The 23,302-nt window shown below is 37.0% G+C and overlaps 1 protein-coding gene and 1 non-coding gene across 2 annotated transcripts; both read left to right on the top strand.

Annotated features, from left to right (window-relative positions):
• Window positions 1–18,583: 18,583 nt before the first annotated feature.
• Window positions 18,584–18,690, top strand: LOC131169863 (small nucleolar RNA R71). Its single transcript, XR_009140800.1, has one exon. It is a non-coding gene; the product is annotated as a small nucleolar RNA R71 (small nucleolar RNA).
• A 2,555-nt stretch (window positions 18,691–21,245) lies between these two features.
• LOC110673888 (uncharacterized) lies at window positions 21,246–23,034 on the top strand. The gene is made up of 4 exons (XM_058153166.1): window positions 21,246–21,438; window positions 21,628–21,815; window positions 22,178–22,399; window positions 22,570–23,034. The coding sequence occupies exons 1-4, from the start codon at window positions 21,246–21,248 to the stop codon at window positions 23,032–23,034; spliced, it is 1,068 nt and encodes a 355-aa protein (XP_058009149.1).
• Window positions 23,035–23,302: the final 268 nt, after the last annotated feature.

Below are 23,302 nucleotides of genomic sequence, written 5' to 3' on the forward strand. Positions count from 1 at the left end.
ATGTAAATGGTTTGGTGGCCAATATTGGATGTACCTGAGGACATTAAAATTATTTGCATAATTCGGCTCAATGGGATCAACTTAACTAATGCAAGATAAGTCAATATTGGATGTACCTGAGATTTTGAGCATTAGGGGCTAGTAAAAGGATTGAACCTCACATGAGATGTGATGGGCAAGGAGTTGCTCACTTATAGTTTATTGTAATTCCAATAATGGATGTACCTGAGGATGATCAATAGAATTATAAGAATTCAATCACCCACTAGAAATCCATCCAACTAGGATTTCCGTTTTCTACTTTGGAAGTGTAGGATTCGCTAAGTTAGTGGGAGGACCAATTTGATTAAAAGACCATAATCATTTTAGTTAATTACATGATACATTTACTAATTAATCTGGTTATTTTCTGCAGTTAATTTTCTGATAAAAATGAGCACAAAACAACCACCACCATCCAATATCCTTGCAAGCATACTTGATCACAACAGGTTGAGAGGACCTAATCATGCGATTGGCTAAGAAATTTGAAACTTGTCTGAACCTTGAACATATAGGATATGTTCTAGATTCAAATGTTCTGGTCCCTTACCTCCAGAGGCCACACAAGAGGAACATGATACTTTGGACAAGTGGAAGGAGCATGATATGAGAGCTAAGTGTTACATGCTTGCTTCCATGAGTAATGAGTTACGTGAAGCAACATGAGAACATGCAGAGTGCTAGTGAGATCCTCCTTCACCTACAAGAGTTGTATGGTGAGCACAGCAGAATGCTAGGTATGAGATATCTAAACAGCTTATTCCGTATGAGGATGTCCGAGGGACGTAATGTTGGGGATCATGTCCACAAGATGATTCGGCTGATTGAGCGCTTGGAACATCTTGACTTCAACATGGATTTCCAACTACAAACGGATTTGATCCTTCACCTTCCCGAGTCTTTTGGGAATTTTGTGACAAATTTCCATATGACTAAACAGAATGCACCTTAGCTGAATTACTCAACATGCTTGGTTATTGCCCAAAAGAATATGGCAATAAAGAAAAAGAGGTAGCTTTGGTTGCATCTTCTTCTCACTGGAAAGTCCAACAAGAAGAAAGGCAATAAGAAAAAGAAACCTCGATTCTGGTTCTTCCAAGAAAATAGCTAACAGAAAAGTAAGACTAAAGTCGATGGAGGCAAAGGAAAGTGTTTCCACCGCTAACAGAAAGTGTTTCCACCGCCAACAGAAAGTGTTTCCATCGCAGTGTAGCAATCTAAATGAAAGCAATGCCATGGTGAAAACCAACTCAAGTTCAAAATATACTTGGCACTTAAGGTTAGGTCATGTTGCAGAAGATAGGATTGCAAAATTGGAGAAAATGGGGATTCTATCCTCATTGGGCTCGAGCCTACTCCAACTTGTGAATCTTGCCTTCGTGGCAAAATGACTAGATCACCCTTTGTTGGACAAGGGCTAAGAGCTGAAAATATTTTGGAGCTAATACATAGTGATGTATGTGGTCCATTTAAAGAAATGGCTAGAGGGGCTTTCATTATTTTATTACCTTTCGATGATAAATCAAGGTTTGGGTATTTGTATTTGATGAAATACAAACATGAATCCTTTGAAAAGTTTAAGGAATTTAAATCAAGTAGTAAATCAAACAGAAAAATATTAAAGCTCTTCGATCGGATCGTGGAGGTGAATATTTGAGTATCGAATTTGATGAATACTTGAGAGAGCATGGCATTGTTTCTCACCGACTCTCCAGAACGCCACAACCGAATGGTGTATCTCGAAGGAGAAATCGTACCTATTGGATATGGTACGTAGTATGATGAGCTATACCGATATGCCAATCTCCTTTTGGGGATTTGCATTAGAATCGACTTTGTATATTCTCGAATAGGATTCCATCAAAATCAGTTTCTTCCACACCTTATGAGATATGGCATGGAAGAAAACCAAGTCTTAAGCATGTTAAGATTTGGGGTTGTCTATATCAAAAAGTCGAACACCGATAAATTGGAGACCAGATCGTAAAAGGTCGATTTGTTGGATATCCAAAAGATAGTTTTGGATATTATTTTTATTTGCCTACTTCACAAAAGGTTGTGATAAGTAGAGATGCCACATTTCTTGAACAACGGTTTGTTCAAGAAGGAGGCAAAGGAAGGCAAATAGAGTTAGAATTGGAGAATTTCGACCAACCATGCATCGATGGATATAAATCCATCTAGTCAACCTATACCCATTGATGAAACATCTACACTGTTCCTCGTAGAACAACCGTATCTCACCCACCGGTGAGATATGGTTTTCTTCATGAAGAAGAACAAGAGTTGTCTACTCATGAAGAAGTAGATCATGGAGATGATCCACTTACCTATGAAGAAGCTATATCAGATATAGACTCTTCAAAATGGATTGATGCTATGAAATCCGAAATTGATTCCATGTATAAGAATCAAGTTTGAGATCTTATTGACCCACTTGAAGGTATTATACCTATAGGGAATAAATGGGTTTTCAAGAAGAAAATTGATTTTAATGGAAAGGTAGAGATCTATAAAGCAAGGCTAGTAGCGAAAGGGTTTCGCCAAAGGCAAGGAATCGACTATGAGGAGACTTTCTCACTTGTTGCCATGCTTCAATCAATTAGGATTCTATTAGCAATAGCTGCATACTATGATTATGAGATTTGGCAGATGGATGTCAAAATAGTGTTTCTTAATGGATACATTGAAAAAAAACATTTTCATGGAACAACCTAAGGGTTTTGAATCCCAAGATGGTTCCAAAGTATGCAAGTTAAAGCGATCCATTTATGGGTTGAAACAAGCTTCGAGGAGTTGGAACATCCGTTTTGATGAAGCCATTAAATCTTTTGGTTTTATCAAAAATGAGGATGAGCCATGTGTATATAAGAAGGTTAGTGACAGTGCTATCACTTTCCTTGTCTTATATGTGGATGACATACTGTTGATGGGTAATGATACAGGTATGTTGACGACTATAAAGGTATGGTTGTCAAATACATTCTCCATGAAAGACTTAGGGGAGGCAACCTATATTCTTGGGATTCGCATCTATAGAGATAGAGCGAAAATAATAATTGGTTTATCCCAAAGTCTATACTTGGAAAAGGTGTTAAAGAGGTTTAACATGCTTGATTCCAAGAGAGGATTGTTACCAGTGAGACATGGTATCCACCTTTCTAAAGAGATGTCTCCAAAGACACCTGAAGAAAGAGATAAGATGGCCAGGATTCCATATGCTTCGGCTATTGGAAGTTTAATGTATGCAATGTTGTGTACTAGGCCGGATATCGCATATGCTGTTAGTTTGACTAGCAGGTATCAATCGAATCCAGGTTTGGAACACTGGATAGCTGTCAAGAATATTCTTAAGTACTTAAGAAGAACTAAGGATTTATTCTTGATTTATGGAGGTGGAGACTTGCAATTGAATGGTTATACTGATTCTGATTTCCAATCAGATATCGATGATAGAAAGTCTACCTCTGGATATGTGTTCATTTGTAATGGAGGTGCGATTTGGAAGAGTTCCAAAGCGAGCACGATTGCAGATTCCACTACCGAGGTCGAGTATATTCTGCATCGATGTCGCAAAAGAAGTCGCTTGGATAAAGAAGTTCGTGACGAACTTACGTAGTTCCTTCCATTGAGTCGGTTCCATTACCGTGACAACAATGGAGCGATCCATCTGAGCTAAGGAACCAAGGTCTCACCAGAAATCCAAAACATAGAAAGGCACTACCACATTATCAGAGATATAGTTGGGCAAGGCGATATAGCCATGCAGAAAATAGCATCAGCTGAAAATCCAGCTGATCCATTCACTAAGCCTTTGTCATAATCTCAGTTAGACTGACATCTTGAGAAGATGGGTCTAAGATATTGTAATGAATGGCTCTAGTGCTAGTGGGAGATTGTTATTAGAATTCCCTAGAGCATATCATTTACTATGTATCTTCTACATATTTTTAATAATAAAAGGCATTTCCACTTTTCCGTTTACATAATATATTTATGTGTAATAGAAAAGGTCCATTGATATTTTGTTAGAAATATTATTCTTAAGTTGTTAAGAATATGAGTGACAATATTTCTAGCACAAAGTATCATAAATAGGTTCACAATCGAGGATACTTCATAATAAGGACATGACTTATCCAGAAAGATTGTATTCATGTTTGTTCCCAAGTTATTTATATGAGATATAAATAAGATGGAATGGTGAGTCTCATGCCATATAACAAACTTGATAGGCACTTATAAATGATAAGTAGGACGAACCAGTGACACTTATGACAAGCACATGTAGTTTACTCTTGTCAATTTTTTGTCATAAATCATATCAAGGCATATAATCTTTAGACTGAGATAGCACGATTATCTTGTAATTATGTAGTTTTAGTTTGATACTGCTTTCATACTTTTACTATGTATGGGTATATGGGCATGTGTTGGCTCCTTCTAGTTATATATGGAGATAGGTGTTGATCAAGATGGAATCTGTTCCTCTAAGTAAATAGAGTTAAAATCATATTTTCATTTAATTGTTCTTGATGTTTCAAGTTCCTGCCAGACAGATAGATTTATTCAAAAGAGTTTCGATGAGAAAAATCTTTTAATCAAGAACTGGAATTAAAAGAGAACATAATATTCATAGCAAATGGAGTTTGACATAAACCATGACTCAAATTGAGTTGGGATTTTGTAATGTAGAGATTCTAGTGCATGGAAACATATGATTATAGGTTCATTTAAGGTAAATCTTATTACTAATTGGGTGGCCATGGCATGCTATGCTAGGTGTTAACCATGGTCTATGAGGTTCATAAAATGATTTAGAGAAATCATTTATGGTAAGAAAGAGTTCTGATGATATTAAGAGTTGATATCATGTCTCATTGCCAATTAGTGATGAGCCTAGTAAGTCACACACATACACAAGTTATCACCTATTTAAATATGATTTAATTAATTAATTAAAGAGTTTAATTGATTAATTAAATAGATTTGGTTTGCAATAAAATTGCAAAGTCCCTAGCATGACTTGAAACCAAATCTAGATTATTGGATGTGTAGTATAAATTAAATTTATATTTAAAGTGTTTAAATATGAATTTAATTGATGAGAAATTAATTAATAGAGATTAATTAATTAATTTATATTTGATATAAATTAATTAGAAGAAGAAAATAATTATTTTGGGTTAAGAACTCAAAATTAAGACACAGGGGCATTTTGGTCATTTTGCAGTGTGACACGTGGCACCATGAGATGGTGACACATGGCATAACACATAAGCTTGCCAAATATTTTTTAATCATGTAAGATGATTAAAATCAATATTAAATATAGGTTTGACACTTGGCACAATGTGATTGGGTCACTTAAACCTAGAGCTAATCAAAAGGTGACATGTGGCTAGGGTTTAATGTGTTAACCTAGCTATTTAAGTGGGGTTATGAAAAGAAAAACACAACCAGCAGCCTCTCCTCTCATATGTCACGCCACTTTGAGCCTCTCCAGCTATTTCTCTTCATCTCTCATCAATTCAAAGAGATTAGCCATCAATCTCTTGAATTAAGAACACTAGAAATTGTTTCTAGTGTCCTGTTTACATCTTTAATCTCTTAAAAGGCGAACTTGATTTACTAATCAATAGAAAAATCTTTAGAAGCAATTCAAGGGCTGCCATAGGTGTTCTTGGTGTGGACAAGCTAGAGGGACAACAGCTGGTGTCCTGAAGACGAATCTCAAAGGCGCAGACACGCTGCAGCACATCAAGAGGTTAGTGTAATCGTTCTTGATTTAATCTAGGGTTCTAAAATTAATCTGATTAATTTTAAAATCTTAAATGGCAAATACAGATCCAAAAACATATTAAAAGAGTTTTAATATGTTGTTTATCATTGAAATCAAATAGATAAAAATAAATCTTGCATGGTGCTTGTGACCCTAGGTGAAAATTTTTGAATTCAATGGTATAATCTTGTGTTTTTCACGCTTCCGTTGCTTCATGGTGTTAGTGCATGAAGGTGGATAACGTGTGGTTACTGGAGATTGCAAAGTGGAGATAGTGGTGGAGAAAGTGGTGCAAATTTAGTAACCATCAAACTTGGCCACCAGGCAGATCCTCATCAACAAGAACAACAAGATCCGAGGAATGTTCATGAGATGATTCAAGATGCAATTGCATAAAAAGCTTCAATCACAAAGACTAGAGTTGAGAAAATACAAGAGTTGATTGAAGAAGTAGTTACACAATAAGCTAAATATGGAGATACAATCAATAAATTAGAGTTACAAGAAGATGGATAGTGACTTAATTTGATCCAAGTTTGCATGAGAAATGATCAAGAACTATTTGGACAGAATTGACAGGTTTCTATGCAAATTTAGCTTGTTTTTTTAATCTAGGATAGGTTTGAATAGTTTTATTTAATTATTTTTGGTCAGATTTATGTGTTTTGAGCCTTATTTATGTGCCTTATTTATGTGTTTTTAGGCCTTAGGTAGGAGTGCAGGCCACTCCAGCTTTTTTTTTTGTTAGTTTTTAAGGTTTTGTTTTTTTTTTTAAGTTTAGGAATTTAGGGCTTCGGACGTCTATATAAGGCTAACTTAATGCTTTTTTTTTTGTTGAACATTACTTTTGATTAAATTAATACAAGAAAAAGATTTTTCCTAAGTCTTTCTAGAACTAAACTAAATTATCCAAGAGTGATTACTTTTGTCAGGTTTAATAATCTTAATATTCCTGGTTCTTGTTTGATTACAAACTTTGGGTTAAGAATCCTTTAACTTTGGGTTAAGAATCCTTAATTCTATCTTTGAATTATCTTGGCTTTTAATTCTTTATAATTGATAGTCAAGGTATTCCTTAGAGTTTGAACTTGATTTTGGCTTTCTTGGGATTATCAACCAAACTTGTTCATGGGTTTCAAGGCATTGTTCTTGAGGCTCGCATCAAATTTTTGTATTAGAGCGTTGGCTCCAAATTAGGTTCTATCTGTCTTTTTGTGTTTTCTTTTTGTTCTTTATTCGTCGTACTATTTCGTTTTGTGACTTGTTCATCAATTTTCTTGTTTCTTTCTGTTTTGCATTTTCTTTAGTAATTCTTAATCTAATTTTTTTTTTGTTTCTTCCTTCCTTTTCTTTTGTGTCTCTTTTTTCCTAAAAAAAAAAAAAAAAAGAATTGCGACAGCTTTAAAAAAATTGCAGATTTTATATGCAAAATTTCAAATCTACCACTAGAGTAAAAAAAAAAAAGAGAGTTGTACATTTTTTCTGTAGAATTTCAAGTCTACTACTAGTCAAGTAAAAAAAAATAAAAAAGGAGGCAGATTTGGTGTGGCACAATCAGGGTTCACTGCACACCCTAAATTGTTGAATTTTAACCTAGCTTGTTACTTCTTTACCATTTCGTTTGTTTCAGTTTCTAATAATTTGGTGTCTTATTCCGTTTCTTTGAAGTCTAGAGTCCTTTATTATTTTATCTTTGTGTTCGTCTTTCTATTACTTGTCTTTATTTCATGTCTCCTATCTTGTCTTGAATTTCAATTTTATTGACTATTACAAGTTGGTTACTTTGAATGAGTTTGGTTAGTTCCTTAAAGAGCTAAAAGGAAAAATTAAAGAGTGGAAGAAGGCAAGAGTGTGTGAGCACATAAGAGGTAAAAGCCTAAATTGTGTGAAACATGAATGGAGTGACATTGATAGAGTGTAAACACTTGAGGGACCATTGTGACGATATTTGCTAACATTCTTTTGCAGGTTACACAATTATGTCACACAAAAATAGTGAAGAAGAGAAACCAGATCAATTCTTATCAATGCAAGATATTCAACAATAATATGAGCAATTGACTTTGATGCTTGGAGACATGAGGAATCAAATGGAAAGGCAAGAGGCTAAACTAAATAGGCAAGATGTTACTATAGGTAACTTGCAAATGGAGAGGCTTAATGCTAGGAGGCAAGTTAGACAAAACAATAATAACCCTTCCCCTGAAGAGTTCAAAGATGAGCAAGATGGGCAAGATGAGAATAATGACAAACAAGTTTCAATCATAAATGAGGGCAGATTTTATCAGAGGAGAGAAAGGCATGAAAGGAGACCAAGGAGAGATGACAATTGTAGAAATTGTTGTTTGTTGATTTTACAACCCCACAAGTGCACAGATCGCTAACAAGTAATAAAGTAGTGAGTGAAGTATCATTCCCACGATGATTTTAGTTAGCAAGTACTAAACTACACAGCAATTCTGACTGTCTAGGCTACTGAATATGGATGGAGAGTGAATTAAATCTATTTTGGATGTTGGGAATAAATTTTAAATAAAACTATCTATTAAAGTAATTCCAGAATTAAGATTTCACACTTTAACCTTATTATGGATTTTAATCTTGTTAATTTATTAGATTGAGAATTGTTGCTTTGATGGAAATTAATCCTAAGATATCGTAGGTCCTCTCTCAAGGCACCTAAGTTGTGTTTTAACCAGAACCAAACCCTACTTTCGTTGTCGATTAGTCCTAATAAAAATCCTTTAAATTCTATGATTAATTATGAAACTTCACGAAGGATTTCAACTTATTTCTAGGTCAGATTTCCTAAGTTTAATATTCTGATTTTCCAACTAACCTTCACTTTTCAATCCTTCAATTAGTATCTTATGTCATGTCTAGGTGGGTACCAACATAAAGCATGCATTAAGAACATAAAATATTAAATCAAAGAATAAAACTCAAATCCAATAAATAAAACTCAATATTGATCCATAATAATGATTATAAGCGCTACTCTCCTAATCTAGAATAAAGAAATTACTCACTCATGGTGAGTTTAACAAACATAATGAAATTAAAATGAAAGAACATAAAAGGTCAATTTAAAGAAATAGAACAAAAGAACTGAAGATGATTTTCTGCAGCCTTGATCTTGTGGAACTTCGGCTGAGGATTTCCCTTTTATGTTGATGCTCTATTCTTTAAGACGACTGTGAAGAATATGTACGTGTAGAAATGAAAGAATCTCTCTTTTGTTGTTATCTGCTGCTTCTATTTATACTAAATGGCCTAGGGTTAGGTTTTTAGAGTCCCTTTAGCATTAGAAGTCTATTCTGAGTATGTCAACTGGAGCTGGAATCAAATCAGGAAACTGGCTGCCACATGATACATGGCCCATGTGTCACTACATGGCCCAGGGCCTTGTAACTTACTAGGGCTTTAAAGACTGCATCTCGTATTGGCACAGGAGATTACATGGGGCATTACTAGTTACATGGGTCCAATTACATGGCCCGTGTTCTTTTGTTCTTTAGAGAATTCTTCAAGCCTAGCCAGGCCGAGACTTACATAGGTCTCCATGGTTTACACGGATCGTGGTACACTGCCCGTGTACTATTTTTCTTCTTTGGCTCTTTAGTTTTCTCCTGGCAGTAGGTTACACGGGTCTGTGGCTTTGCTTTCATAACCCGTGTAAAGTGTATCAGTAACACTTCTCTTTCCTTTGGGTTTTCCAAGCTTTCTTCTGCACTCCTATGCCTTAGAACTTTACCCAAACACCTGAAATGATGCAAAAAATATGGAATTTAGAGCTTGGCAATGGAATTTATAAAAATTGGTGAAATTAATGATTATGCATGAGATTACTTATCTAAATGCTATGAAATATTATACAAATGTACTTAAAAATATCTATATAATACAAGTGCATCAAATACCCCCAAACCTAGACTTTTGCTTGTCCTCAAGCCAATTGAAAACCTTTTTAGAACACTTTTTAAGGGGAAAAACACAAAAGTATAACCATCAACTCAATATGCATATAATTGAACTCCTTCAACCTTCATACCAATTCCCTTCCTTCGAGGCATAAGGGCTTCAATAGTTGTTTGTTTAAAGCTTCACCCCTTTCATGGGGTTTCGACTAACTATTCCTCTATGCAAGGCCATTAGTAAGTCACAATTAACTTGTTTTGTCAGGATAGACTTAAGAAATACTTAGTCCCCCAAATATACCTCTTTTAAAGATTATTGGTGAATTGTGAATTAGTTCCAACTCCATAGGCATATCTCAATTTTCTATCTCTACTAATGCAGCATATACTTTCAAAAGATCAAAAGGTCTTTAGAAGGGTTATAATGGGGTTAAGGGAAAATAATTTGGTTACCAATGAAGGATTTTAAGGAATGCAAATATGAGGATAGCTTTCATGCACAAAGTTCTAAGTATACCAAGTTTATTCTGTTGATTTTGCATGGGGAAGAAGGGTTTATAGTGCCAAGCATATTGTCATGATGTTTATTTTTGGGACTCTCTCTCTTTCTTTTTTTTTTTTAAAAAAAAAACTCTTCTGTCCTCTCCCCCAAACTCATTTCTTTTGTTGGCTTGGAAAGACAAATTTTTTCTTGCTTTTAATTGCACACTTGCACTCTTCTTGGTTTTCACATCTTCTCCTCATGTTTTCTTTTACACTTGATATACCTATCTTTCATACACTAGAATTCCTCAAAAGGGTGAGGTGAGTGTTTAGGCTAGGGGCTAGGTAAATATTTGTGGGTAAACAAGGAAAATTATACAGGTAAAAATTTAGGCTTAAGTTGGTTGCATAGGGTATATTGTAACTAAGGGTGGCTTAAGGCTTAATGGGGCTAAATGAAAGAATGCCTTAATCATCTCTTTATCAAACATATGCTAGGATTTCACCTCAATAGGTCCAAGAGACATGTTCTAGAGTTAGTGAAACAGTTTGTTAGGTTCTAGAGTTAATGGCTATGAAGAGGTTTAGCTAGTCTAGCTCCACTAAGGTGATTAAGTTTTTTCACAAATAACATATCAAAGCCTTTTTACCTATCCAGATACATTCATTTCTTAATTCCATGAAGTCCAATTATTAGCTCATTAGTTTTTTTTATAATTCTGAGTTAAAAAATCATTTAAAATACATCAAAAATTTTCTGGATTTTTGATACACAATATAATATGGATATAATTAAGCAAATGTAATGAAATGCAAAGTGACTGCAATGCATGGAATGCATTTGTACCCCCAAACTCAAATCTGACATTGTCTTCAATGCCAACACAATATGCAAAATTAAGGTATATCAAAAAGCATATTATGTATTAAAAATTGAAAGTTTGGACAAAAAGTAAGTAATAGAGACCTATGAGCACTGATTAGGATTAAGGCATATAAGTTTTTACATGAAAGAACCTATCGTATAGTCCTAACTCTAAAAACCCTCTGACGGGGATGATGGTCCCTCTCCATTGAGTCTCTCCATTATCATGTCAAGCTTGTTGTGGGCCTTCTAAAGGCTGTCCTTGAGCGCTTACATCTTGTTGTTTATGGTGGTCTCCATACGCTAAAGGTATGTAAGGACGGGGTCTATCAGTGGTGGCGTGTAGGGAGGCACTCGAGCGGGGGACTCGTGGTGGAGTGGCTCTTGGGCTTCCTCCTGTGCTTGTGATGGTTCACCAGGGTTTGCTTGTGCTTCTTCCCACCTAGGGATGACGTTCCCTTCGACATCGATCAGGAAGCAAGTGTTCCCAACCTTCTTACATATCTCCATGGATATGCAGGTGGTTTAATCAATTCTTGCAATGCCAGGGATGGAGCGCAGACTATGATGCCCCCAGACTAATTTGAAGTGAAGCGCGATGGCTGTGATGAGACTGCTGAGCACTATGTGGCCTGTCGACTAGTGAGATATGCAGCGAAGGTGGTTGCACAGGAAGAATCCGGTGCTACAATGCTGCCCAGTGACCATATACCAAAGGAAGAAGAGCTCATTGGCGTTTGCCACGCCTAAGCTATCTTCGCGGCTTGTGATGGTGTGTGTGGCTAGTCGATGCATGCACCGCAAAGCAGGGCTAGTGATACCTAAAGATTTTGACTTGCTGGAGTTGTAGACATCCGTGTTCGGAGCACTAGAATGCCAGAAGTAGACGCTATTGTATACCATCTTATTTTGTGGGATCTCCTGGTACTCGGTGCTGTCGAATCCGAAGATTGCATTGAACTCATCTATGTTCATCACCCCATCAACATCGAGAAGCCAAAACTCAATCCTGCCCCTATCTTCCCTGTCGGTGGGCCATAAAGTAGCCTTGAAGCTTTTGAGGAATTCCAACATTTTGTCTCAGTAGGTTGGGAATTGGTGTTGGGTAAATCAAGCCCATCTAATGCTATCAAACAGCCCATTGATTTCCTCTTGCAGCCGTATTTGTTCCAGCAGCCCGAAGTCCATATTCTTCATTGAGATTATTCTCCGGTTGTTAAGCTGAGCACATAAATCTCTATGGGTGTCATCGCGGAATGGCCAAATGATGGAGAATTCTGGTTGGGCTAGCAGTTGGGGTTGTGGTGCAGCTTATGGCTGTGGTGGGGGTGGGGATTACTAGGTTGGCCTGGTTCTTGGGCACTGGGGTGACGGCTAAGGAGGTGAGGGTGAGAAATCTCTTCCTTGCCTTAAAGAAGAGCCCATTCTCCTTGCAGGGTACTTTGCAGGTGCCATTGATGCATTGGAAAGGAGGAAAGGCTAGGGTTTTGTGAGGGAAGAGGAGATTTGAGAGGTTTTTAAAGTGGAAGAGGCATGGAGAGGAAGAGTCTTTGAGTGGGAGGGAGTTTAATGGTGAGAGGAGAATTTAAAGGGTCATTGTGACCCTTCGTTTTGCACATTTTTGCTCCCCAAGTATCGCATCTACGATATGATAAATGGGGCATGTATCACTACACAGGTCCCAGTCCAAGGACCCATGTAACTTTCTGTCCGAGAATTTCATTCTTTGCCAAAGTACACAGCCCGTATAAATATGCTTGAGGACCCGTGTAATTTTCTGTTTGCATGTCTCTTTGACATTCAAGTTACATGGCCCATGTAAATGTATTAGGGGACCCGTGTAACTCTCTGTCTCCCTTAAACTCAAAAATTTTCTCTCCTTTTCTAAAGCACATGGCGTGTAACATTACACGTGGTGCACTCGTGTAAGTTTCTGAAGCCAATGCAGGTATAGTTCTAGGGTTCCAGAATGTTACATGGGGTGCGTAAAACTTTTACACAACCCGTGTAAATTCCTAGCTTTTCAATTCCTTCTCTTATGTACTTGATTCATGCTAGAGTATATCTTATGTACTTGATTCATGCTAGAGTATTCTTATCTATATGAATGAGATGAATGCAAGTATTAACAACATAGTTACTCCCCCAGTTTTGTGCAATTTCCTCTTGTGTGGTTTTGACTTGATGTTTCTTCTCCTCTCTTGCTTGTAGTTCTTTGTTTTTGCTCTATATAAAGAATGGGGTGCCTATGAAATAAAATATAAAACAATAATAAAACAAAAATAAAATAAGAATGAGAATAAAAGAAATTTAGAAATTTTGGGTTACCTCCCAAAGAGCGCTTATTTATAGTCTTTAGCTTGACTTTGCTTTTGTTGTTCATGGTCTATCTGGAGGGTTGTCGAAGGCACAGTTGGCTCCCTTCTCTATGGATTCTCCTTGAAAGTATGGCTTTAGCCTTTGCCTGTGTACTTTGAATGCACTCGAGGCTTCACTCCAAATCTCTATAGCTCCATGCGGGAAGTTTGCATAACCTTAAAGGGCCCGGACCATCTTGACCTTAGCTTCCCTGGAAAAAGTTTTAAACTTGAGTTGAAGAGCAAGACAAGGTCTCCTTCTTTTATCTCTTTTTTTGCTATGAGTCTGTCATGCCATCTTTTGGTCTTGTCCTTGAAGATTATGGCATTCTCATACACATCCTGCCTGATTTCGTCCAACTCATTGAGCTGTAGAAGTCTTTTTTTGCCAGCAGCTTTAAGGTCAAAATTCAAGGTCTGAATTGCCTAGTAGGCTTTGTGTTCAAGTTCGAAAGAGAGGTGGTATGATTTCCTATAAACCAGCTGAAAGGGTATTGTTCCAATTGGAGTTTTATATGCAGTGCGGTATGCCCACAGTGCATCATCTAACTTCACAGACCAATCCTTCCTTGAGCGGTTTACTATTTTCTCTAGGATACATTTCAGCTTCCTTTTGAAATTTCTACTTGACCATTGGTTTGAGGAAGATAAGGTGTGGCCGCCTTGTGAGTCACTCCATACTTCTTCAATAGTGTTTCAAATTGTTGGTTGCAGAAGTGACTTCCTCCATCGCTGATTATTGCTCGTGGTGTGCCAAATCTCGTGAAGATATTCTTTTCAAGGAATTTTGTGATCACTCTAGCATCATTGGTTGGTGTGGCTGTTGCTTCTACCTATTTTGACACATAATCAACACCAACTAGAATATACTTATTTCCAAAGGAAGATGGGAATGGACCCATGAAGTCTATCCCCCATGCATCAAATAGCTCCACTTCAAGTATACCATGCAGTGGCATTTCATTCCTTCATGAGATGTTACTTATTGTTTAGCATTGATCACAAGCTAGCATGAATGATCTCACATCCTTAAATAGATTAGGCCAATAGAATCCCGCTTGTAAAATCTTGGTTGCTGTTTTTGTGGTGCCAAAGTGTCCTCCATATGGTGATGAATGACAATGCTGAAGAATGTTCTCCATATCCTCCTCCGGTATGCATCGTTTTATCAACCCATCATTGCATCTCTTATACAGCAGAGGTTCTTCCCATGTGTAGTATCGCACATCATGTAACACCCTAGGCAAATCCCACATCGACAAAACACGGGAGAGATGCTGGGTTTATAAGTTGATGGTTCATAACCCCTATTGACGCGTTTTAAAACCGTGAGGGCTTCAGCCCAGAGCGGACAATATCACTAGTGGGCCGGGCCATTACATTTGTGGTATCAGAGCCGCTCCGCGTGCAACCTTGAATGATGGTGGGGCAAACCTCAGCGAGGACGCTGAGTCCCATAAGGGGGGTGCATAAAATGCGTCAATAGGGGTTATGAACCATCCACTTATAAACCCAGCATCTCTCCCGTGTTTTGTCGATGTGGGATTTGCCTAGGGTGTTACACATCATGCAGGAATTTCTTCCTTTGCTGGTAAGACACGTTTGGTAGCAATACCCTGCATACAAGAAAATTCACAAAATCAGCATGCCATGGGGCTTGGGAGAAAGCTAATAGGTGTTCATCTGGGAATGAGTCATCTATTGGCAACTCTTTAACTTCTTCTAAGTCCTCTCGTCTCAACCTTGAAAGGTGGTCAGCAACTACATTCTCGGTCCCCTTCTTGTCCTTGATTTCAAAGTCAAATTCCTGTAGGAGTAAGATCCATTGAATCAACCTAGGCTTTGCTTCCTTCTTATTCAAAAGGTACCTCATAGCAACATGGTCTGTGTATACAATGACTTTTGATCCAAGAAGATAGGATCTGAGTTTGTCAATTGCAAACACTACTACTAGGAATTCCTTTTCTATGGTAGCGTACTTGATTTGTGCATCATCAAGTGTTCTACTGGTGTAGTAAATGGCGTGGAGCTTCTTATCTTTCCTTTGTTGGAGTACTGCTCCAACAACGTAGTCACTTGCATCGTACATGATCTCAAATGGTAGCTCCCAATCAGGTGATTACATAATAGGTGCGGAGATTAAGGCCTCTTTGATTCTGTTGAAAGAAGCAAGGCAATTTTTATTAAAATTAAAGGAAGCATCTTGCTTAATAAATTAGTCAATGGCTTAGCTATTTTGGAAAAGTCTTTGATGAATCTTCTATAAAAGCCTGCATGTTCCAAAAAGCTTCACACTTCTTTGACTGATGTTAGTGGTGGCATTTTTTCGATAATCTCAACTTTCACCTTATCAACTTCAATCTCTCTTTTTGATATCAGGTGGCCAAGAACTACGCCCTCCCTTACCATGAAGTGACATTTTTCCCAATTTAGAACCAGATTTAATTCTTCACATCTTTGCAACACCTTGGATAAATTAGCTAGGCATTCATAAAAAATAGTTCCATAGACAGAAAAATCATCCATAAAAACTTCCATAATATTTTCAATATAATCGGAAAAAATAGCCATCATGCATCGTTGAAAAGTAGCAGGGGCATTACAAAGACCAAAAGGCATTCTTCTATATGTAAAAGTTCCATAAGAGCATGTGAATGTGGTTTTTTCTTGGTCTTCTGGGTGAATATGAATTTAAAAAAATCCTAAATACCCATCCAGATAGCAAAAATAGGAATGTTTTATCAGCCTTTCTAACATTTAGTCTATAATTGGCAGAGGAAAATGATCTTTTCTTGAGGTACTATTCAATTTCCTACAGTCTATGCACATACGCCATCCAGTAACTACTCTAGTAGGGATTAATTCATCATTTGCATTTTCAATGACAGTTGTCCCACCCTTCTTAGGCACTGCATGTACTGGACTAACCCATTTACTATTAGAAATTGGGTATATAATACCTGCATCTAATAGTTTCAGAATCTCTTTCTTAACTACTTCTTTTATGTTTAGGTTAAGTCTCCTTTGATGTTCAATAGTGGGTTTGCTATTTTCCTCTATAGGTATCCTATGTATGCAAATTGAAGAACTAATCCCTTTTGGTCTTCTATTTTATACCCTATAGCCTTGCTATGGGTCCTAAGATCCTTTAATAGTTTTTCCTCTTCTACATTAGATAGGCCAGTATTGATAATAACAGGATTTTGAGAAGTTGAGTTTAAGAATGCGTACCTTAGTGAGGAGGGGAGAAGTTTAAGTTCTACCTATTTAGTGTTGTCCTTTGATTTGCTTTTGGGTTGCTCCTCCTTTAGCTCTTCCACTTGGAAAGCTTGAGCTGAAGGTAGTGATGGGATAGTTTCTAAAGATTGTGCACAAGCTGCAATCTCTGTGTTTTCATTATCAGCTGTTTGGCTGTGCACTGTGCATGCTTTAAGAGGATCTTTAGGATGTCTCTTGTGAAATTCCTCTTCAACTAGCTTGTCAATTATGTCAACCCTTAAGCATTCATTAGGCTCAAATTTATGCTTTACTATTCTGAACAGGTTAAATTCCACTTCTTCATCTCCTACCTTGAGAGTTAACCGCCCATTCTTAACGTCTATAATAGCTTTGGCGGTTGCCAAGAAAGGTCTTCCTAAGATGATAGGGATTTGGACATCCTTTTCCATCTCCAAGACAATAAAGTCAACAGGAATAAAAAATTTTCTTACTTTGATGGGGATGTTTTTTAGGATGCCAACTGGATATTTAATAGACCGATCAATCAATTGCAGTGATATTGTTGTAGGTTTCAGGTCTCCTACCTCGAGCTTTTGACATATTGATAAGGGCATTAGACTTACACTCCAAGATCACAAAGGGCCTTGTCTATATTTATATTACAGATGAAATAAGGTATGGAGAAGCTTCCTGGATCCTTGAGTTTTGGTGGCAACTTATTTTGCAATATGGCATTGCATTCCTCTATAAGAGCGACAGTTTCATAATCTTCTTGCTTTCTTTTTTTTTTTTTCACAAAATTTCCTTAAGGAACTTGGCATAGGATGGCATCTGAGAGAGTGCTTCTGTGAAAGGAATGTTAATATAGAGTTTCTGCAAAAGTTTTAAAAACTTTCCAAACTGCTTATCCAATTTGGCTTTCTGGAATATTTGAGGAAAAGGTAGAAGAGGCTGATATGGTTCTGGCAACTTCTTTTTCTTCCTCGCTTCCTCTTCCTGGTCCTTTTTGGTTTTTTCCTCTTTCTCCTCTATTTGGTTTTCAGATTTATCAGAGGTTTTCTCGGTTGATTCTTCCTCTGATTGTTCTCAAACTCTTCCATCCCTCAATGTAACTGCCTTGCAATGCTCCTTTGGGTTCATCTCTGATTGAGTAGGCAGCTTACCAGTAGTCTTGCTTGAAGAAATTGCCAGCTGATCAATTTGATTTTCAAGCATCTTATTGTGGGTGGCAAGTTGGTCCATTCTGGAGGCTAACTATTTTTTCATTTCATTTTACTGTTGTTGAGCTGCTAGGAAGCCTTCCATCATGGAATTCATGGTTAACTTTGGTTCGAGCTGTTGACATTAAGGAGGTGGTGGTGGCTGTGCTACATTCTGGCCTCTAAAACCTGGAGGTGCTGGTGGTTTGTACCATTGCTGTTTATTTATTGGCTGATTCTGTGAATTGGAACATGATAAATTGGGGTGGTTCCTCCATCCAAGATTGTAAGTATTTAAGTATGGGTTATTGAGTTGCCTCTAGTTAAAGTTCCCTCAGTTATTCATATAGTTCATCTGTTATGTAGAAGGTTTGTTGAAGTTATTGCATTCCAAAGTCATATATCCTCCTCCACAGCTATCGTAGTGTTGGTTGCTCGTTCCTATAGCATTGGCTTGCATTCTGTCAAGCCTCTTCATGAGCTGGTCAAACTAAGCATTTATCATGCTTAGGGCATCCACTTCTAGGATCCTTGCTGTTCTTCTGGTGTTTCCCCTTTCATTTGACCACTCATAGTTGTGATAAGCGACCCTTTCTAGAAGTTCAAGTGCTTGTGTTACAGTCTTCTCCATTAGACCTCCTTCTGCAGCTGAGTCTACTGTGCTCATTGTAGAAGGCAATAGCCCATCATAGAAATTTTGAACTGGGAGCCAATCCTCTATGCCATGGTGTGGATATTCCCTCTGCAGGTCTTTATACCTCTCCTATGCATCATAGAGTGATTCACCTTCCTTTTGTCTAAAGGTGTTGAGTTCAATCCTCAACTTTGTAGTCTTTACAGGTGGGAAATACCTTACTAGAAAAGCTTGTGAGAGATCTTCCCAAGTGGTGAATGTTCCAGCTGGTTGAGAAAGTAACCACTTCCTTGCTCTATCTCGAAGGGAGAATGGAAATGCTCTGAGTTTTATAGCTTGATCAAAGACTCCATTCATCTTGAATGTGTCACATAGGGCAAGAAAGCATTAGAACTGGTAGTGTGGATCCTCTGTAGGTGAACCTCCAAACTGGGTTTGTTGAATCATTTGAAGCTATGCTGGTTTTAATTCGAAGTTGTTGGCCTCCACTGTAAGTCTCATAACACTGGGCTGGAATCCTTGGATAGATGGAGCTTCGTAGTCCTTCAAGAGTCTAGGCCGGTTGTTGTTGTTGGCCATGACTGGAGTTTTAAGATTTCCCTGTTCTTGTTCCTGGTGTCTTCTTTCTCTCCTAATAGTTCTTAGAGTCCTATCTATTTCGGGATCTAAGTCCAAAACTTCTTCCTCTGGCTTTGCTCTGGTCATGCACCAAACCAAATACCTGAGAGAAAATAAAAGAATTAATTAAGTAAATTTAAACAATAATAATAAATGCCTAAATCTGCTAAAGTGCCTATTGCCTAATATTGCTAAAAATAAATTCCCCAGCAATGGCGCCAAAAACTTGTTTATTGGTTTTACAACCCCGCAAGTGCGCGGATCTCTAATAAGTAATCAAGTAGTGAGTGAAGTATCGTTCCCACAAGGAATTTAGTTAGCAAGTATTAAACTACATAGCAATTCTGACTATCTAGGTTACCAAATATGGATGAAGAGTAAATTAAATCTATTTTAGATGTTGGGAATAAATTTTGAATAAAACTATCTATTAAAATAATTCTAGAATTAAGATTTCACACTTTAACCTTATTATGGCTTTTAATCTTGTCTATTCATTGGATTGAGAATTATTGCTTTAATGGAAATTAATCCTAAGATATCCTAGGTCCTCTCTCAAGGCACCTAAAGTGTGTTTTAACCAGAACCAAACCCTACTTTCGTTGGCAATTAGTCCTAATAAAAATTCTTTAAATTCTATGATTAATTATGGAACTCCACGAAGGATTTCAGCCTATCTTTAGGTCAGATTTCCTAAGTTCAATATTCTGATTTTCCAACACTAACCTTCACCTTTCAGTCCTTCAATTAGTATCTTATGTCATGTCTAGATGGGTACCAACACATAGCATGCATTAAGAACACAGAATATTAAATCAAAGAATAAAACTCAAATCCAATAAATAAAACTCAATATTGATCCATAATAACTATTACAAGCACTACTCTCCTAATTCCAGAATAAAGAAATTACTCACTCATGGTGAGTTTAACAAACATAATGAAATTAAAATGAAAGACCATAAAAGGTCCGCTTAAAGAAATAGAACAAAAGAACCGAAGAGGATTTTCTGCAGCCTTAATCTTGTGGAACTTCGGCTGAGGATTTCCCTTTTGTGCTGATGCTTTATTCTTCAAGACGGCTGTGAAGAATATGTAAGTGTAAAAATGAAAGAATCTCTCTTTTGTTGTTATCTGCTGCTTCTATTTATACTAAATGGCCTAGGGTTAGGTTTTTAAAGTTCCTCTGGCATTAGAAGTCTTTTCTGAGTGTGTAAAATCAGGAAACTGGCTACCATATGATACACGGCCTGTGTGTCACTACACGGCCCAGGGCCATGTAACTTACTAGGGCTTTGAAGACTACATCTCACATTGGCACAAGAGATTACACGAGGCATTGCTAGTTACATGGGTCCAATTACACGGCCCATGTTCTTTTGCTCTTCAGAGAATTCTTCAAGCTTGGCCAGGTAGAGACTTACACGAGTCTCCATGGTTTACATGAGTTGTGGTACATGGCCCGTGTATTTTGTTTCTTCTTTGGCTCTTTAGTTTTATCCTAGCAGTAGGTTACACGAGTCTGTGGCTTTGCTTACACGACCCATGTAAAGTGTATCAGCAACATTTCTCTTTCCCTTGGGTTTTTCCAAGCTTTCTTCTGCACTCCTATGCCTTGGAACTTCACCCAAACACCTAAAATGATGTAGAAAACATAGAATTTACAAAAGTTGATGAAATTAGTGATTATGCATGAGATTACTTATCTAAATGCTATGAAATATTATACAAATATACTTAAAAATATCTATATAATACAAGTCCATCAATGGTGTTGATCGAAACATTAGGAGCATCAAAATGAAAATTCCATCTTTCCAAGGGAAGAATGATCCAAATGTTTACTTTGAGTGGGAATGCAAAGTTGAGCTAGTCTTTGACTACTATAATTATTTAGAAGAGAAAAAGGTAAAACTTACTACTGCTAAATTTATTGACTATGCTCTTGTATGGTGGGATCAAATGATTTTAAGGAGGATAAGAAATAAAGAAAGGCCTATTAACACCTAGGATGAGATGAAAGCTATCATGAGAAGAAGATTTGTCCCTAACACTATTACAGAGAATTGCTTCAAAGGTTACAAAGACTTACAAAAGAGACAAAGAGTGTGGAAGAATACCATAAGGAGATGGAGATGGCTATGATTTGGGCAAATGTTGACGAGGAGAGAGAAGCCATAATGGCTCGATTCCTAGGTGGTTTGAATAAAGAAATAGCTGATTTAGTTGAGTTGCAGCATTATGTGGAGCTAGAGGACATGGTGCATATGGCCATGAAAATTGAAAAGCAGCTCAGGAGGAAAGGGATGCCGAGGTATGGGGGTAGCACAAGTTCGGTTCTTAAGAGCTCATGAAAACTGAACTAGCCCAAGAAGGAGGATAAGGCTATTTCTAAGCGTAAGCATAAAGAAAGTAAGAGTAAGCCTCATAGGGATAGCAAAGATAAAAGTATGAACTCTTCCCAATCTCAAAGAAATAGGGATATAAAGTGCTTTAGATGTTTGGGGACAGGTCATATTGCTTTACAATGCCCTAATAAAAGGGCAATGATCTTAAGAGATAATAGGGATATAGAGATTGAGAGTGGTGAAGATAGTGATTCTATGCCTCCATTAGAAGATGATACTGATGTGGAGTATGCTGTAGAGGGGAGTGCATTAGTCACTAAGAGAGCATTGAATATGCAAGTGAAGGGAGAGGTTGGTGAAGAGGAGCAAAGGGAAAATATATTTCATACTAGATGCCTCATTCAGGATAAAACATGTAGTATGATAATATATAAAGGTAGTTTTACCAATGTAGTTAATACACTATTGGTTAAGAAATTAAAGTTGCCTACTTTGAAACATCCTAGGCCATATAAGTTACAATGGTTGAATGAATGTAGAGAAGTTAAGGTGACTAAGCAAGCACTAGTTACTTTTTCCATTGGTAGATATCATGATAAGTTACATGTGATGTGGTGCCTATGCATGCTGATCATCTGTTGCTTGGCAGACCATGCTAATTTGATAAGCGAGTAGTACATGATGGTTACAAAAATTGGTATTCTTTTAAAAAGGATGGACGAAAAGTGATATTGGCTCCATTGACCCCCAGACAAGTATATGAGGATCAAGTGAAGTTAAGGAAATCAATTGATAAGGAAAACACTAGTGAGGCTGAGAGTAAAAGTGTAGAAAAAGGAGAGGCCAAAAGTTCTAGTGAGAAAAAGAGAGTGATTGAAAGTAAAAATAAAGAGAGTGAAAAGTTATTGAATGAGACTGGAAAGAAAGTGAGTCAGGTGCAAAAGAAGAGCAAAGAAAGAAAGTGAGCTTATTTGCAAAAGAAGGAGATGTTAAGAGTGCATTCTATGTTATAAAGCCAATGATTGTACTTATGTACAAGGAGGCTTATTTGAATCTTGTTGATCTTAACACTTCTTTGCCTAGTTCTGTTGTTTCTCTTTTATAGGAGTTTGAAGATATCTTTCCTAAAGAGATGCCTAATGAGTTGCCACCTATTAAAGGGATTGAACATCAGATTGATTTTGTTCCTGGAGTAATTCCTAATCAACTGGCTTACAAAAGTAATCCTGAGGAGACAAAGGAAATTCAGAGGCATGTTGAGAAGTTAGTGCATGTGAGAGAGAAAATGAGTCCATGTGTAGTTTCAGTGCTATTGGTGTCTAAGAAGGATGGTTCTTGGAGGATGTGTGTTGACTGTCAAGCTATCAATAAGATTACGATAAAGTATGGACATTTCATTCCTAGGCTAGATGACATGTTAGATGAATTGCATGGTGCTTGTGTCTTTTTAAAAATTAATTTGAAAAGTGGATACTACCATATTAGGATGAAAGTAGAAGATGAGTGGAAAACTAAAATATGGTTTATATTAGTGGTTAGTTATACTATACCTTTTGGATTGACTAACTAATATAGTACATTCATGAGATTAGTGAACCATGTTTTGCGTGCATTCATTGGTAAGTTTGTGATGGTACACTTTGATGATATATTAGTGTGCAGTAAAAATATGGAATAACATATGCTTCATTTGAGTTGTGTGTTTGAAGTTCTTAGAAAAGAGAAATTATATGCTAATCTTAAAAAGTGTACTTTTTGTATAGAAATAGTTGTTTTTTTGGGTTATGTGATTAGTGTAAAAGGTACTGAGGTGGATGAAGAGAAGGTGAAAGCTATAC

Source organism: Hevea brasiliensis, chromosome 1, assembly GCF_030052815.1.
Source record: "Hevea brasiliensis isolate MT/VB/25A 57/8 chromosome 1, ASM3005281v1, whole genome shotgun sequence".
Classification (NCBI taxonomy): domain Eukaryota; kingdom Viridiplantae; phylum Streptophyta; class Magnoliopsida; order Malpighiales; family Euphorbiaceae; genus Hevea; species Hevea brasiliensis.